An 18,136-nucleotide genomic window follows, 5' to 3' on the forward strand; every position below is an offset into this window, starting at 1 on the left:
AATGGCTAGCTAGTTAGCGTGCGCTAATAGCGATTCAAACGTCACTCGCTCTGAGCCTTCTAGTAGTTGTTCCCCTTGGTATGCATGGGTAAAGCTGCTTCGATGGTGGCTGTTGTTGTTGTGTTGCTGGTTCGAGCCCAGGGAGGAGCGAGGAGAGGGACGGAAGCTATACTGTTACACTGGCAATACTAAAGTGCCTATAAGAACATCTAATAGTCAAAGGTTAATGAAATACAAATGTATAGAGGGAAATAGTCTTATAATTCCTTTAATAACTACAACCTAAAACTACTTACCTGGGAATATTGAAGACTCATGTTAAAAGGAACCACCATCCTTCTTAGCTTTCTTACATACCACATATTGCACTTTTACTTTCTTCTCCAACACTTTGTTTTTGCATTATTTAAACAAAGTTGAACATGTTTCATTATTTACTTGATGCTAAATTGATTTTATTGATGTATTATATTAAGTTAAAATAAGTGTTCATTCAGTATTGTTGTAATTGTCATTATTACAAATAAATACATTTTTTAAAAATCGTCCGATTAATCGGTATCGGCTTTTATGGTCCTCCAATAATCGGTGTCGGTATCGGCGTTGAAAAATCTTAATTGGTCGACCTCTAAATCAGACCCTACTAAATCAGACCCTACTAAATCAGACCCTACTAAATCAGACCCTACTAAATCAGACCCTGTCAGTAGTAAGTCAGGTTACAGAGTCTACTAGACCCTACTAAATCAGACCCTACTAAATCAGACCTTACAAAATCAGACCCTACTAAATCAGACACTACTAAATCAGACCTTACTAAATCAGACCCTACTAAATCAGACCCTACTAAACCAGACCCTAGTAAATCAGACCCTACTAAATCAGACTCTGTCGGTAGTATGTCAGGTTACAGAGTCTACTAGACCCTACTAAATCAGACACTACTAAACCAGACCCTAGTAAATCAGACCCTACTAAATCAGACCCTGTCGGTAGTAGGTCAGGTTACAGAGTCTACTAGACCCTACTAAATCAGACCCTACTAAATCAGACACTACTAAAACAGACCCTACTAAATCAGACCCTGTCGGTAGTAGGTCAGGTTACAGAGTCTACTAGACCCTACTAAATCAGACACTACTAAAACAGACCCTACTAAATCAGACCCTACTAAATCAAACCCTACTAAATCAGACCCTACTAAATCAGACCCTGTCAGTAGTAGGTCAGGTTACAGAGTCTACTAGACCATACTAAATCAGACCCTACTAAATCAGACCCTACTAAATCAGACCCTGCCAGTAGTGGATAAATAGGTTTCCTCCCATGGAGAAATGCAGCATATGATATCAACTGATATGTAGCCATTTATCTATCAGTCTACAGATTCACACTGCAAACATTGTTTGATTATTTATGTACCCAAGGTGATTGTATAGCATGACTGTGTGTGTGATGTGGTCACAAGAAAGATTACAGTGAAGAAAGATGGAGAGAGAGAGACGGCGTGCAATGGTCATGAGGAAAATGATCATTAGGCTGTAAAATGTCAAATGTGTTTGCTATCAATGTAGGTGTGTGAGGGAGACTATACCCACACACACAGACAGACAGACAGACAGTCTCCTCTCCCTGTCACTCTCTCCTTCCCTATTACTCTCTCTCTCCTTCCCTATCACTCTCTCTCCTTCTCTATCACTCTCTCTTTCTCCTTCCCTATCACTCTCTCTCTCGTTCCCTATCACTCTCTCTCTCGTTCCCTATCACTCTCTCTCTCACCTTCCCTATCACTCTCTTTCCCTATCACTCTCTCTCTCTGTCCTTCCCTATCACTCTCTCTCTGTCCTTCCCTATTACTCTCCTTCCCTATCGCTCTCTCTCTCCTTCCCTATCGCTCTCTCTTTCTCCTTCCCTATCGCTCTCTCTTTCTCCTTCCCTATCACTCTCTCTTTCTCCTTCCCTATCACTCTCTCTGTCCTTCCCTATCACTCTCTCTGTCCTTCCCTATCACACTCTCTCTGTCCTTCCCTATCACTCTCTCTCTCTCCTTCCCTATCGCTCTCTCTCTCTCCTTCCTTATCGCTCTCTCTTTCTCCTTCCCTATCGCTCTCTCTCTCTCCTTCCCTATCGCACTCTCTCTCTCCTTCCCTATCACTCTCTCTCCTTCCCTATCACTCTCTCTCTCCTTCCCTATCACTCTCTCTCTCTTTCTCTGTCGCACTCTCTCTCTATGTCGCTCTCTCACTCCTTCCCTATCAATCTCTCTCTCATTCCCTATCGCTCTCTCCCTCTTTCCCTATCGCTCTCTCTTTGTTTCCCTATCACTCGCTCTCCTTCACCCATCGCTCGCACTCTCTCTCCATCGCTCTCTCTCCCCATCGCTCTCTCTCTCCTTCCCTATTGCTCTCTCTCTCCTTCCCTATCACTCTCTCTCCTTCCCTATCACTCTCTCCTTCCCTATCGCTCTCTCTCCTTCCCTATCGCTCTCTCTCCTTCCCTATCGCTCTCTCTCCTTCCCTATCACTCTCTCTTTCCCTATCGCTCTCACTCTCTTTCCCTATCGCTCTCTCTCTTTCCCTATCACTCTCTCACTTTCCCTATCGCTCTCTCTCTTTCCCTATCGCTCTCTCGCCCCTTCCCTATCGCTCTCTCTCCTTCCCTATCACTCTCTCTCCTTCCCCATCACTCTCTCTCTCCTTCCCTATCGCACTCTCTCTCTTTCCCTATCGCTCTCTCTCCTTCCCTATCGCTCTCTCCTTCCCTACCGCTCTCTCTTTCCCTATCGCTCTCTCTTTCCCTATCGCTCTCTCCCTCTTTCCCTATCGCTCTCTCTTTGTTTCCCTATCACTCGCTCTCCTTCCCCATCGCTCGCACTCTCTCTCCATCGCTCTCTCTCCCCATCGCTCTCTCTCTCCTTCCCTATTGCTCTCTCTCTCCTTCCCTATCGCTCTCTCTCTCCTTCCCTATCACTCTCTCTCCTTCCCTATCGCTCTCTCTCCTTCCCTATCGCTCTCTCCTTCCCTATTGCTCTCTCTCTCCTTCCCTATCACTCTCTCTCCTTCCCTATCGCTCTCTCTCCTTCCCTATCGCTCTCTCTCCTTCCCTATCTCTCTCTCCTTCCCTATCACTCTCTCTTTCCCTATCGCTCTCACTCTCTTTCCCTATCGCTCTCTCTCTCTTTCCCTATCGCTCTCTCTCTCCTTCCCTATCGCTCTCTCTCTCCTTCCCTATCACTCTCTCTCCTTCCCCATCGCACTCTCTCTCCTTCCCTATCGCACTCTCTATCCTTCCCTATCTCACTCTCTCTCCTTCCCTATCGCTCTCTCCTTCCCTATCACTCTCTCTTTCCCTATCGCTCTCTCTCCTTCCCTATCTCTCTCTCCTTCCCTATCACTCCCTCTTTCCCTATCGCTCTCTCTCCTTCCCTATCGCTCTCTCTCCTTCCCTATCGCTCTCTCCTTCCCTATCACTCTCTCTTTCCCTATCGCTCTCTCTCCTTCCCTATCTCTCTCTCCTTCCCTATCACTCTCTCTTTCGCTATCGCTCTCTCTCCTTCCCTATCGCTCTCTCTCCTTCCCTATCGCTCTCTCTCCTTCCCTATCGCTCTCTCTCCTTCCCTATCGCTCTCTCTCCTTCCCTATCACTCTCTCTCTCCTTCCTTATCGCTCTCTCTCTCTCTCCTTCCCTATCGCTATCTCTCTCCTTCCTTATCGCTCTCTCTCTCTCTCCTTCCCTATCGCTCTCACTCTCTGGTGGAAGAGTGAATCTTGGGTGCAGTGTTTCCTCATTAGTTCTTTGTCACATTGAGTGATCACTAAGTACCTCCTGGAATCAGAATGCAACTATTAAACACCAGCTGTGTGTGCAACCACTGTGTTAGTGTGTGTGTGTGTGTGTGTGTGTGTGTGTGTGTGTGTGTGTGTGTGTGTGTGTGTGTGTGTGTGTGTGTGTGTGTGTGTGTGTGTGTGTGTGTGTGTGGGTGTGTGTGTGTGTGTGTGTGTGTGTGTGTGTACATGCATTTGCGTGTGTGTGTACATGCATTTGCGTGTGTGTGTGTGTGTGTGTGCATGCGTACGTGCTTGCGTGTACACTTACTGGTGCATGGCATGGATGCAGGGTCAGTCTCTGAGCGGAAGTAGCCCTTGTCACAGGCACAGGATGTGGATCCCTCTCTGACAGAGTAGCTGTGGAGAGGACACTTGGAGCAGGCACCGTCTGTGGCCAGGGCACGGTAGTAGCCAATCTTACAGGCTGTAAGAACACAGAGAGCGAGAGAGACAAAGTCAGTCGGCAGGGAACATAGAACACTCACAGGGAGTACACACTACAAGATAGTAAAACCACTCACTGTGTAATGCTGCTCTCTGTCTATCATATCTATCTCTCTCTTTCTGGCTTTCTATTTCTCCTTCTCTTGTTGGGCGATTCAACAAGCTGACTGAGGATTCTATCTTCTATTCATTTTCTCCAGCTCTACCCACCTCTCCTCTCAAACCCAGACATTTCACCAATGCCCTGAGGCTGGCTTTCATCAGAATAATATAGAGAGAAGTTACCATACAAGAGTTACAAAAAATATCACAGAACCACCCCTCCTCCCTCTCTAGAATTAAACTATGCTTTATTGGCAGGGCTGCAATGTGCAACGTACGCAAAGCCATGGGCGTTCCAACACAATCAACAAACAAATGTCACCTCGTTTGGCCCAGTGTCTCCTCTGAGCCAGGTTCTCAGTCCATAAGGCCTACACTACACTACAAATGCCTCAAATTGTAACCTAGGTGACACTTTTCTGACTATGGTGAAGGTTGGTGCTACCCTTTCCTCTTGATTGACAGCTAAATCTGAGATCTCGGCTTTCAAGGAGTTCCTCTCGACTGTACCGGTTTCCATAATATCTGGGAAGTCTAGAGGGTTCCATTTCACCCAAGAGCACTGGACCAGAAGAGGAGGACAAAAGATGGATTCTGAGAGAGGTGCGGTTCAGACAGCCAGGATACCGATTGGGCCAAATAGCCTGTCAATCACTGAGTCCTTGGCAGGAACCAGCAAATGGCATTGAGCCCTGGGGGTGTGTGTGTGTGTGTGTGTGTGTGTGTGTGTGTGTGTGTGTGGTGTGTGTGTGTGTGTGTGTGTGTGTGTGTGTGTGTGTGTGTGTGTGTGTGTGTGTGTGTGTGTGTGTGTGTGTGTGTGTGTGTGTGTGTGTGTGTGTGTGTGTGTGTGTGTGTGTGAGGAATCATTTCCCTGTAGAATAAAAGTGTGTAATTATCTGAGTGTTTTATACAAGGCTGGGTAAGTCCATCAGTCCCAAAAAGGCATTCAAAGGCATGAATTTGTAAATCCATATTCATAAATTCACGAGACAAAACACACAAACACTTTGAGTAGTGTTCAAAGTCCCACATGCATCCACCACGCTAACTCAAACTCATGCCTTTTCACACAGACTCTCACACACACAAGGAACACACACACACCTACCCACACACAAGAAAGTCCACAAACCCCAAAAAGTGAGGGAAATCCCTTACTCTGCGCCACAATAATGAAACTGGGCTCCTTTCCCTGTGTGTCTTCCTCTCCCTCTCCCGTTAACATCAGCTAGCCACATGACTAGCATAGCCTTTGGTATCCCACAGTCCAGCTCAGCCCAGCACAGCCCAACACAGCCCAGCACAGCCCAACACAGCCCAGCACAGCCCAGCTCAGCACAGCCCAGCTCAGTACAGCACAGCCCAGCACAGCCCAGCCCAGTACAGCACAGCACAGCCCAGTACAGCCCAGCACAGCCCAGCACAGCCCAGCTCAGCACAGCCCAGCTCAGTACAGCACAGCCCAGCTCAGCACAGCCCAGCCCAGTACAGCCCAGCACAGCCCAGCCCAGCCCAGCTCAGCACAGCAGAGCCCAGCACAGTACAGCCCAGCACAGCCCAGTACAGCACAGCACAGCCCAGCACAGCCCAGCCCAGTACAGCCCAGCACAGCCCAGCAAAGCCCAGCCCAGTACAGCCCAGCTCAGCACAGCCCAGCACAGCCCAGCACAGTACAGCCCAGTACAGCACAGCACAGCCCAGTCCAGTACAGCTTGCTACCTGCTGAGTCTTTATCTCCACATCCCCTCCCAGTCAATCAGACCCAATCCCTGCCGCTTCACCAGCTAACGCTCAGCGCTAAGGTCCTCTTTGATTCACGCCAGCAGGGGTTAGAGGAGAGGAGAGCCTCTAGTCTTCTTCTCACAGTGGAAGACAGAGGGGAGGATTAAAACGGAAGGTGCTTTGTGTTATCTCTCTATCTGTTCAGGATCTAAAGACAATCTTTAACGCCAAAATGCGTCACAGAGGCACGACAGGGACGGGTATTGTGTTGAGGGGTTGTGACTGTTTTGAGAGTTTTAAGAGAAACGCCAGGTTTAGGAGGGGGTTTTGTCAATGTGCTATGACCAGGAAGCTGACCGGGGGAGGCACGGGGGAAGTCCAGCTGGTTTAGACTGATCACCCCTCACTGAAAGCTGGGGGGAGAGTTAATTGGGGTCCATGCTTCTGGGTCTTTGAGCCATGGCCTCTGTGTAATGATAAAGAGAGGTTGAGAGTGGTGTGAGGAGAGATCCAGCTCACACTGTGCACGGCTGAGGAGTTTATTACTCTGTGATAATCAATCTGCCCTGAGGTGACCTCCACTACCAAATATCCCCCGCCTTATTCTTCAGCAGAATTATTTGCAAACCCTCAAAATCCCCCTTTGACATAGAGATCGGTTGGCATCTTCATTTGTGGTCTGGATTTTGCATCTTGGAAATAGTTTGAAAGGGTATGTCAACATAGAGAAGTGTTTATAATGGTTTCTTGCCCTGCGGATAGGAAAAGGCACTAGGAAGAGAGGGTGAAATCCTAGTAAAGCTAGGGAATTTGCTTCCCATTAGGAGTTTTTGTGTGTGCCTGTGCCTGTGCCTGTGCCTGTGCCTGTGTCTGTGTCTGTGTCTGTGTCTGTGTCTGTGTCTGTGTCTGTGTCTGTGTCTGTGTCTGTGTCTGTGTCTGTGTGTGTGTGAGAGAGAGCGCGAGAGAGTGAGAGAGAGCGAGAGAGAGCGAGAGAGAGCGAGAGAGAGAGAGAAAGAGACCACAATGCTGGGTGGTCTGGACGACTGAGGATTTACTAAGGAATCTCCCTCAAGACCACATGGATGTATCACCGCCCAGACTGGCCATGACCAACATGCACACAAACATTAACAGACACATACACACATTAACAGGCACACACACAGAGAAATTCAGAGAAAGTCATATGGGCTGGGCTGGGCTAGGTAAGGAGCCTTCATTATATTGTCTGATTCTCCATTAGCATTCACACAACCTTCCCTCTGTAATAGTATTTTTCTCTATATCCCCATTTCCTTTTCCTCGTGTCCCTATTCCTCCCTCCCTCCTTCTCTCCTCCAACTCCTTCTCTCTCTCTCCCCATGCCTCCTTTCAGAGCGGTAGGTTTTTGTCAGGTGCCAGATCCTGGTGCCGGGAGATCAGAGGGACTGGTGACTTACTGTTCTATTCTGGAATGGCTCAAAATGGAATCGACTGGGACATTCCTCCCTTCATCCCTATCGCTTCTTTCACTCATTCAAACCTCTATTGCTTTAGTCTTTTCTTCCTCACCCTTTCTCACCCCTCTCTCCTCTCTCCTCTCTCCTCTCTCTGTGTTGTCTGTAAGCTGAAGCACATGTGGGGGTGTGGGATAAGGAGAGGGGGCTTCTGAGAGTTAACGAGTCATTTTGTTGGGGTGGTGGGGATTGTGTTGGTGAATTGGGCTCACCGTGTGAGACGATGGGAAAGTGGAAAACATCTGTTCCAAACAAAACGGACGACGCGACCATCTGCAAAAACCACACAAAAGCTGGCGATACAATGACAACTAACTACCTACACATCCACTGACTAAAAACTCAACAATGTCCTCCACACAATGACAACTACCTGCACATTAGTCTTCAAATAGCCCACAATATCCTCCACAGTAGCCTACTGAAATACACTAGCCCACACATCCAGCTACTAAAACTTCATCAACTGACCCGCACGCAAACCATGGCAGATACCCACTCACCAGGCCACACAACAAAGCTTCCTATACACTTGATACATAAAGCATGATAGAAGAACGAACCCCATGAATAGCCAGCCAAAACCCAAGAATGCAACACACTAAACATACATAAACTGGGCTTTCCCAGACAGAACAATTGCTTCCTTTATACCGAAACATAATCAAGTTCAAACTATATCGTTTCCCCCTTTCTTCCAAATGATTTGTTTTCTTTTGGTTCTGAAATTCAGTGGCTCTTGTCTCAGTCCTAACAGACAGTAAGTGTTCTTCTGAAGGGGACTGAGGCGTCCTCACAAAGCCTTTTCTTTCACAACAAAGAGATCTGTTTTCAAACCTGAGGGCAAAGAGAGAATCTCCTTCTTTCCTCTACCTTAAAGAGCCAGCATGTTATTTTCAAACTACACTATATATACAAAAGTATGTGGACACCTCTTCAAATGAGAGGATTTAGCTATTTCAGCCACTCCTGTTGCTGACATGTGTATAAAATTGAGCACACCGTCATGCAATCTCCATAGACAAACATTGACAGTAGAATGGCCTTACTGAAGAGCTCAGTGACTTTCAATGTGGCACCGTCATAAGTTACCACCTTCCCAACAAGTCATTTCATAAAATGTCTGCCCTGCTAGAGCTGCCCCGGTCAACTGTAAGTGCTGTTTTTGTGAAGTGGAAACGTCTAGGAGCAACAACTGCTCAGCCGCGTAGTGGTAGGCCACACAAGCTCACAGAATGGGACTGCGGAGTGCTGAAGCGCTTATCAGTAAAAATTGTCTGTCCTTGCCCGAATTCATAGCGCCAACTGTCAAGTTTGCTGGAGAATGAATAACGGTCTGGGGTTGTTTTTCATGGTCTGGGCTAGGCCCCTTAGTTCCAGTGAAGGTAAATCTTAATGCTACAACATACAATGACATTCTAGATAATTCTGTGCTTCCAAGTTTGTAGCAACAGTTTGGGTTCTCTCTCTCCCAGCTAGCAGACAGCCAGAATAAAACAGGTTTCTAAGTAATGGACTCACCCTTCCCACGCATACTCACAAACTCACATAGAGAGAGAAAAAGTGAAACATAAAAAAAACACATACAAATCCAAAAACCTGAGCCTCTGGCTATTAGCTGGGGCTAACTAGGCGCTAACCGCTAGCAATTGTCATTACAACAGCAGGATCGTGGAACAGGTTAAGTTGTTAACTCAGTTTGTGGGGTTATTAATTACCCCCGGCTCTGAAGGTGACACGCAGCTACACGGCCACCGAAACCTATCAGTGTGATGGATGAGAGACACACGGCCACCGAAACCTATCACAATGATTGATGGCAGACACGCATCTTAACCTTAACCTGTATGGTGGGAAAAGGAGTCGTAGTAGAAGCACTAAACGCTAATATCTGGGGTGATGTCCATAGTAGCCCTAATTAAGGTCCAATTTGAACCAAAAATGATAACAGTTGATAGGAGAGCGAACATGGCTAATATATAAAGCTGATGCCAGACCAGTTCCCCTTGGTTGCCAGAGGTCTGTCTGGGTCTGTCTGTCAGAGCCAGATGATTTATAAATGTATTTCCAACAGAAGCAATCCATCACCCAGGAGCCACCCAAGAAGCTGCTCTAATTAAAATGGCTTTATCTGACACAACTATGAACACACGCCAAGCCAAAACCTGAGGCCAACACAACAGAGGGAAAACCTGAGGTACAAATGAAGAATTGAGAAATAGTTTGCATCGTTTCTGTTTGTGCGTAAATGAACAACACTTATGATTTTAGACCACTATCAAACTCCAAGTTTAACTATTTAAGAACATAGGACAGATAATTTTTAAAAGGTAATGACTGTTCTCATCCATTTTGCTTAACGGGTTGCATCATGGTACCTACTATTGTTATTATTTGGATTGCATAACTTTAATATTGAAATATTGTTTTCAAACCTCCTGCAGGCCCAGGTCTCTGTATTCTTTATGTCACGTAGGCCCCACTTCCCACCTCTCCACCACTCCACCCTGTTCTCTCTGTGTTGGACCACAGTGTCCAGGAGCCTTTTAGCACAATGGCTATTTCAGCGAAATCGACTGTATTACACCCAGAGCACTGAGAGGAAAAGTCCACCCTTCAAGAATGGACAAAGGGTGTGGAGGGGGACTTCTGGGATGGAGAGCGAGAGAGCGAGAGAGCGAGAGCGAGAGCGAGAGAGAGAAAAAAAACAGAGAGAGATTGAGACAAAGTGAGACAGAGAAAGAAAGAGATAGTGGGCAAGACAGAGACAGAGAGAGACAAAGAAAGACAGAGGGAGAGAAACAGAGAGACGGGAAAGAGACAGAGTGGCAGGTAGTTGAAACAGATCCACCTTTGTGTGTGGTGAAACATTGCTTGACTTGGCCCTATTAGGTGGAGGGGTGCTCAGATTCCACTTTTGTGCCCATGCCAGGTTCTGCGGGTGGCACCACCCAGGCCGGGTTAGCGCCAGAACGCTACAGACCTTTTGTGACCCAGGATTCACATGGCAGGTGGATAATGAATAACAATGCCTACACACACATACACACCAACACACACACTCATACCAACACACACTCTTGCATATGTTCTATACACAACTGCATGTACACTCAAGCACACACAAAGTCTCTCATACACATTTATACTGCACATACACTCTGTTTCAAAATCTTCCGTGCACAAAAACACACAGCAGGCTTTGAGGGATTATTCTAGCAGGGGACAGTGGTGCAGCAGGGTAAACTAAGTGGTTACTGTTCTTAGGCCGTCATTGACAATGAGAATTTGTTCTTAACTGACTTGCCTAGTTAAATAAAGGTCAAATACATGTTCAAAAATCTAATCAAATGTCTATGCTACAATTCCTGAAGGGGGAAAGGTGGTGGTGAGAGGGTGGGAGGGGAGTATCTGACATGCTTTCCTGAGTTATAGGGGGGGTTAACAGTGTGGTGGGGGGTATGCTAGTGTTGTTGTGCTAAGGGACTTCCCACCACACACAGATCAACAATTGGCTGATGTGGTCGCTATCCTGTACTGTAGAGTCAACAAGATTGGGACAGGCAAAGGGAGGATGTGACAGGGGAACCAACAACGCACACACAGCTATAAGAACAGGAGAGGGAAGCAATAAGGAAACTGTCTCTATAAATAAGGTAAACAAAGGTCAGTATTTCCTCAAGCACGTTATAAATCACCTACGTACATAATTCAGTCATTACACACACACACACCTACGTACATAATTCAGTCATTACACACACACACACCTACGTACATAATTCAGTCATTACACACACACACACCTACGTACATAATTCAGTCATTACACACACACACACACACCTACGTACATAATTCAGTCATTACACACACACACACACCTACGTACATAATTCAGTCATTACACACACACACACCTACGTACATAATTCAGTCATTACACACACACACACCTACGTACATAATTCAGTCATTACACACACACACACCTACGTACATAATTCAGTCATTACACACACACACACCTACGTACATAATTCAGTCATTACACACACACACACCTACGTACATAATTCAGTCATTACACACACACACACCTACGTACATAATTCAGTCATTACACACACACACACCTACGTACATAATTCAGTCATTACACACACACACACCTACGTACATAATTCAGTCATTACACACACACACACCTACGTACATAATTCAGTCATTACACACACACCTACGTACATAATTCAGTCATTACACACACACACACCTACGTACATAATTCAGTCATTACACACACACACACCTACGTACATAATTCAGTCATTACACACACACACACCTACGTACATAATTCAGTCATTACACACACACACACACCTACGTACATAATTCAGTCATTACACACACACACACCTACGTACATAATTCAGTCATTACACACACACACACCTACGTACATAATTCAGTCATTACACACACACACACCTACGTACATAATTCAGTCATTACACACACACACACACCTACGTACATAATTCAGTCATTACACACACACACACCTACGTACATAATTCAGTCATTACACACACACACACCTACGTACATAATTCAGTCATTACACACACACACACCTACGTACATAATTCAGTCATTACACACACACACACCTACGTACATAATTCAGTCATTACACACACACACACCTACGTACATAATTCAGTCATTACACACACACACACCTACGTACATAATTCAGTCATTACACACACACACACCTACGTACATAATTCAGTCATTACACACACACACACCTACGTACATAATTCAGTCATTACACACACACACACCTACGTACATAATTCAGTCATTACACACACACACACCTACGTACATAATTCAGTCATTACACACACACACACACCTACGTACATAATTCAGTCATTACACACACACACACCTACGTACATAATTCAGTCATTACACACACACACACCTACGTACATAATTCAGTCATTACACACACACACACCTACGTACATAATTCAGTCATTACACACACACACACCTACGTACATAATTCAGTCATTACACACATACACACCTACGTACATAATTCAGTCATTACACACACACACATATCCTTGGCGTACACATCACTGACAAACTGAAATGGACCACCCACACAGAGAGCGTGGTGAAGAAGGCGCAACAGAGCCTCTTCAACCTCAGGCTAAAGAAATGTGGCTTGTCACCTAAAGGCCATCAAGGCCATCAACCACTGCCTGTCCACCCCGTTATCATCCAGAAGGCGAGGTCAGTACAGGTGCATCAAAGCGGGAACCGAGAGACTGAAAAACAGCTTCTATCTCAAGGCCAGACTGTTAAACAGCCACCACTAACACATTAGAAGCTGCTGCCTATAGGCATAGACTAGGAAACACTGGCCACTTTAAGGAATGGAACACGAGTCACTTTAATAATGTTTACATATCTGGCATTAATCATCTCATATGTATATACTGTATTCTATACTATTCTACTGTATCTTAGTCTGTTCTGCTCTAACATCGCTCTTCCATATGTATATATATATATATAGTCTTAATTCATTCCTACTCAGATTTGTGTGTATTGGGTTTAAGTTGTATTGGGTTTAAGTTGTATTGGGTTTAAGTTGTATTGGGTTTAAGTTGTATTGGGTTTAAGTTGTATTGGGTTTAAGTTGTATTGGGTTTATGTTGTATTGGGTTTATGTTGTATTGGGTTTATGTTGTATTGGGTTTATGTTGTATTGGGTTTATGTTGTATTGGGTTTAAGTTGTATTGGGTTTAAGTTGTATTGGGTTTATGTTGTATTGGGTTTATGTTGTATTGGGTTTATGTTGTATTGGGTTTATGTTGTATTGGGTTTATGTTAATTTATTAGATATTACTTGTTAGATATTACTGCACTGTCGGAGCTAGAAGCACAAGCGTTTAGTTAGATATTACTGCACTGTCGGAGCTTGAAGCACAAGCATTTAGTTAGATATTACTGTACTGTCGGAGCTAGAAGCACAAGCGTTTAGTTAGATATTACTGTACTGTCGGAGCTAGAAGCACAAGCATTTAGTTAGATATTACTGCACTGTCGGAGCTAGAAGCACAAGCGTTTAGTTAGATATTACTGCACTGTCGGAGCTTGAAGCACAAGCGTTTAGTTAGATATTACTGCACTGTCGGAGCTAGAAGCACAAGCGTTTAGTTAGATATTACTGCACTGTCGGAGCTTGAAGCACAAGCATTTAGTTAGATATTACTGCACTGTCGGAGCTAGAAGCACAAGCATTTAGTTCGATATTACTGTACTGTCGGAGCTAGAAGCACAAGCATTTAGTTAGATATTACTGCACTGTCGGAGCTAGAAGCACAAACATTTAGTTAGATAATACTGTACTGTCGGAGCTAGAAGCACAAGCATTTAGTTAGATATTACTGCACTGTCGGAGCTTGAAGCACAAGCATTTAGTTAGATATTACTGCACTGTCGGAGCTAGAAGCACAAGCATTTAGTTAGATAATACTGTACTGTCGGAGCTAGAAGCACAAGCATTTAGTTAGATAATACTGTACTGTCGGAGCTAGAAGCACAAGCGTTTAGTTAGATATTACTGCACTGTCGGAGCTAGAAACACAAGCATTTAGTTAGATATTACTGCACTGTCGGAGCTAGAAGCACAAGCATTTAGTTAGATATTACTGCATTGTCTGAGCTAGAAGCACAAGCGTTTAGTTAGATATTACTGCACTGTCGGAGCTAGAAGCACAAGCGTTTAGTTAGATATTACTGCACTGTCCGAGCTAGAAGCACAAGCATTTAGTTAGATATTACTGCACTGTCGGAGCTAGAAGCACAAGCATTTAGTTAGATAATACTGCACTGTCTGAGCTAGAAACACAAGCGTTTAGTTAGATATTACTGCACTGTCGGAGCTTGAAGCACAAGCATTTAGTTAGATATTACTGCACTGTCGGAGCTAGAAACACAAGCATTTAGTTAGATATTACTGCACTGTCAGAGCTAGAAGCACAAGCATTTAGTTAGATATTACTGCACTGTCTGAGCTAGAAACACAAGCATTTAGTTAGATATTACTGCACTGTCGGAGCTAGAAGCACAAGCATTTAGTTAGATATTACTGCACTGTCTGAGCTAGAAACACAAGCATTTAGTTAGATATTACTGCACTGTCGGAGCTAGAAACACAAGCATTTCACTACAACCTCAATAATATCTGCTAATCACATGCAGGGTATTTTAGGTTGTTTGATTAGGTAATCCACTAGTAGCTCCCAGCCGTCAGTCTGTCTGGGGCCAAACACCTTCTATTGTGTGTCTGTGTGTGTTTATGTGCGCACGTATGAGCTCTGTGTGTTAGTGTATGCGCTCTGTGTGTGTGTGTGTGTGTAACTCTGTTATGTTGACACTGTAAGTGTGTGTGTGTGTGTGTGTGTGTGTGTGTGTGTGTGTGTGTGTGTGTGTGTGTGTGTGTGTGTGTGTGTGTGTGTGTGTGTGTGTGTGTGTGTGTGTGTGTGTGTGTGTGTGTGTGTGTGTGTGTGTGTGTGTGTGAACACTGAGTGCATTCCTTTGTGTGTCCGCCTGGCCTGTGTGTATGCATACAACTTTGCAGGGTCACTAATTCTCCAAACATCCCAGATCCCAGAATCACACAGTCCCCAGCACCACTGTCACTCTGCAGACCCCTGACCTCTTGTCATGTCTCTTAGACCTGTTGCTGCTCCCACTGACCTTCCCCTGCCTGTCCCTGAGAAGAGGCCTACTCCAGATCCAGAAATGAGGTCATGTGTTGACATGGAAGCAATACCCCTGGAAGCTAAAAATGCTGTCAGCTGCTTTGTCATGGTAACGCCCCCATCGTTAACCCTTGGCTTTCCCCCTGGCTGGTTGAACCTGGTGGTGAGGAGGGCTGAGGAGGATGGGTAACCTGATATGTAGGATAAATGGCGTGCGGTTAGGGCAGGTTACAGTGCTAATGTGCAGACAGACACGTCTACAGAGTGATAGAGGGACACCCCAAACATGAACAGAAAACAGTTCAATTGAAAATGTATGGCCGGCTTTGAAGTTTCAAAATTGGCACTACCAGAAATGAGTGTGTTGAGTTTCTCGCCATCTATCTGTCTTGTTGATCTCTTTCTTCATCTCACTAAACTACCATACTCTCACCCTCTCCATCTATTCTGTCTGTCTCTCCATCTATTCAATTCAATTCAAGGGCTTTATTGGCATGGGAAACATGTGTTAACATTGCCAAAGCAAGTGAGGTAGACAACATACAAAGTGATTCTCTGTCTCTCCATCTATTCTCTGTCTCTTCATCTATTCTGTCTGTCTCTCCATCTATTCTCCCTGTCTCACCATCTATTCTCTCTGTCTCTCCATCTATTCTCTCTGTCTCTCCATCTATTCTCTCTGTCTCTCCATCTATTATGTATGTCTCTACATCCATTACGTGTCTCTACATCCATTCTCTCTCCCTCTATTCTCTTTCCATCTATTCTCTCTGTCTCTCCCTCTATTCTCTCTGTCTCTCCCTCTGTCTCTCCCTCTATTCTCTCTGTCTCTCCCTCTATTCTCTATGTTCCTTCATCACTACCTCCTTAGGCCTCTTCCCCGGCTGGTGCTAGCACTCCCAGACCCAGCCTCTCACATTACATTTCACCAGTCCTCCAGCTACACCTCTTCCCTGGCTGGTGCTAGCACTCCCAGACCCAGCCTCTCACATTACATTTCACCAGTCCTCCAGCTACACCTCTTCCCTGGCTGGTGCTAGCACTCCCAGACCCAGCCTCTCACATTACATTTCACCAGTCCTCCAGCTACACCTCTTCCCTGGCTGGTGCTAGCACTCCCAGACCCAGCCTCTCACATTACATTTCACCAGTCCTCCAGCTACACCTCTTCCCTGGCTGGTGCTAGCACTCCCAGACCCAGCCTCTCACATTACATTTCACCAGTCCTCCAGCTACACCTCTTCCCTGGCTGGTGCTAGCACTCCCAGACCCAGCCTCTCACATTACATTTCACCAGTCCTCCAGCTACACCTCTTCCCTGGCTGGTGCTAGCACTCCCAGACCCAGCCTCTCACATTACATTTCACCAGTCCTCCAGCTACACCTCTTCCCTGGCTGGTGCTAGCACTCCCAGACCCAGCCTCTCACATTACATTTCACCTGTCCTCCAGCTACACCTCTTCCCTGGCTGGTGCTAGCACTCCCAGACCCAGCCTCTCACATTACATTTCACCAGTCCACCGGCTACACCTCTTCCCTGGCTGGTGCTAGCACTCCCAGACCCAGCCTCTCACATTACATTTCACCAGTCCTCCAGCTACACCTCTTCCCTGGCTGGTGCTAGCACTCCCAGACCCAGCCTCTCACATTACATTTCACCAGTCCTCCAGCTACACCTCTTCCCTGGCTGGTGCTAGCACTCCCAGACCCAGCCTCTCACATTACATTTCACCTGTCCTCCAGCTACACCTCTTCCCTGGCTGGTGCTAGCACTCCCAGACCCAGCCTCTCACATTACATTTCACCAGTCCTCCAGCTACACCTCTTCCCTGGCTGGTGCTAGCACTCCCAGACCCAGCCTCTCACATTACATTTCACCAGTCCTCCAGCTACACCTCTTCCCTGGCTGGTGCTAGCACTCCCAGACCCAGCCTCTCACATTACATTTCACCAGTCCTCCAGCTACACCTCTTCCCTGGCTGGTGCTAGCACTCCCAGACCCAGCCTCTCACATTACATTTTACCAGTCCTCCAGCTACACCTCTTCCCTGGCTGGTGCTAGCACTCCCAGACCCAGCCTCTCACATTACATTTCACCAGTCCTCCAGCTACACCTCTTCCCTGGCTGGTGCTAGCACTCCCAGACCTAGCCTCTCACATTACATTTCACCAGTCCTCCAGCTACACCTCTTCCCTGGCTGGTGCTAGCACTCCCAGACCCAGCCTCTCACATTACATTTCACCAGTCCTCCAGCTACACCTCTTCCCTGGCTGGTGCTAGCACTCCCAGACCCAGCCTCTCACATTACATTTCACCAGTCCACCGGCTACACCTCTTCCCTGGCTGGTGCTAGCACTCCCAGACCCAGCCTCTCACATTACATTTCACCAGTCCTCCAGCTACACCTCTTCCCTGGCTGATGCTAGCACTCCCAGACCCAGCCTCTCACATTACATTTCACCAGTCCTCCGGCTACACCTCTTCCCTGGCTGGTGCTAGCACTCCCAGACCCAGCCTCTCACATTACATTTCACCAGTCCACCGGCTACACCTCTTCCCTGGCTGGTGCTAGCACTCCCAGACCCAGCCTCTCACATTACATTTCACCAGTCCTCCAGCTACACCTCTTCCCTGGCTGGTGCTAGCACTCCCAGACCCAGCCTCTCACATTACATTTCACCAGTCCTCCGGCTACACCTCACACACACACACACACACGTCACATACATACCGCTATCTCC

At 46.3% G+C, this 18,136-nt stretch overlaps 1 protein-coding gene across 3 annotated transcripts in view; it reads right to left on the minus strand.

Annotated features, from left to right (window-relative positions):
* The window catches only part of epha4l (eph receptor A4, like), an 88,761-nt gene that overhangs the window by 51,780 nt on the left and 18,845 nt on the right, over positions 1-18,136 (minus strand). For all 3 annotated transcript variants that reach the window (XM_031795778.1, XM_031795779.1, XM_031795780.1), the window contains exon 4: positions 4,096-4,251. In XM_031795778.1, coding sequence (XP_031651638.1) covers positions 4,096-4,251 — 156 coding nt within the window. The remainder of the gene's footprint in view (positions 1-4,095; positions 4,252-18,136) is intronic.

The sequence above is a fragment of the Oncorhynchus kisutch genome, linkage group LG18, assembly GCF_002021735.2.
Source record: "Oncorhynchus kisutch isolate 150728-3 linkage group LG18, Okis_V2, whole genome shotgun sequence".
NCBI classification, from domain to species: domain Eukaryota; kingdom Metazoa; phylum Chordata; class Actinopteri; order Salmoniformes; family Salmonidae; genus Oncorhynchus; species Oncorhynchus kisutch.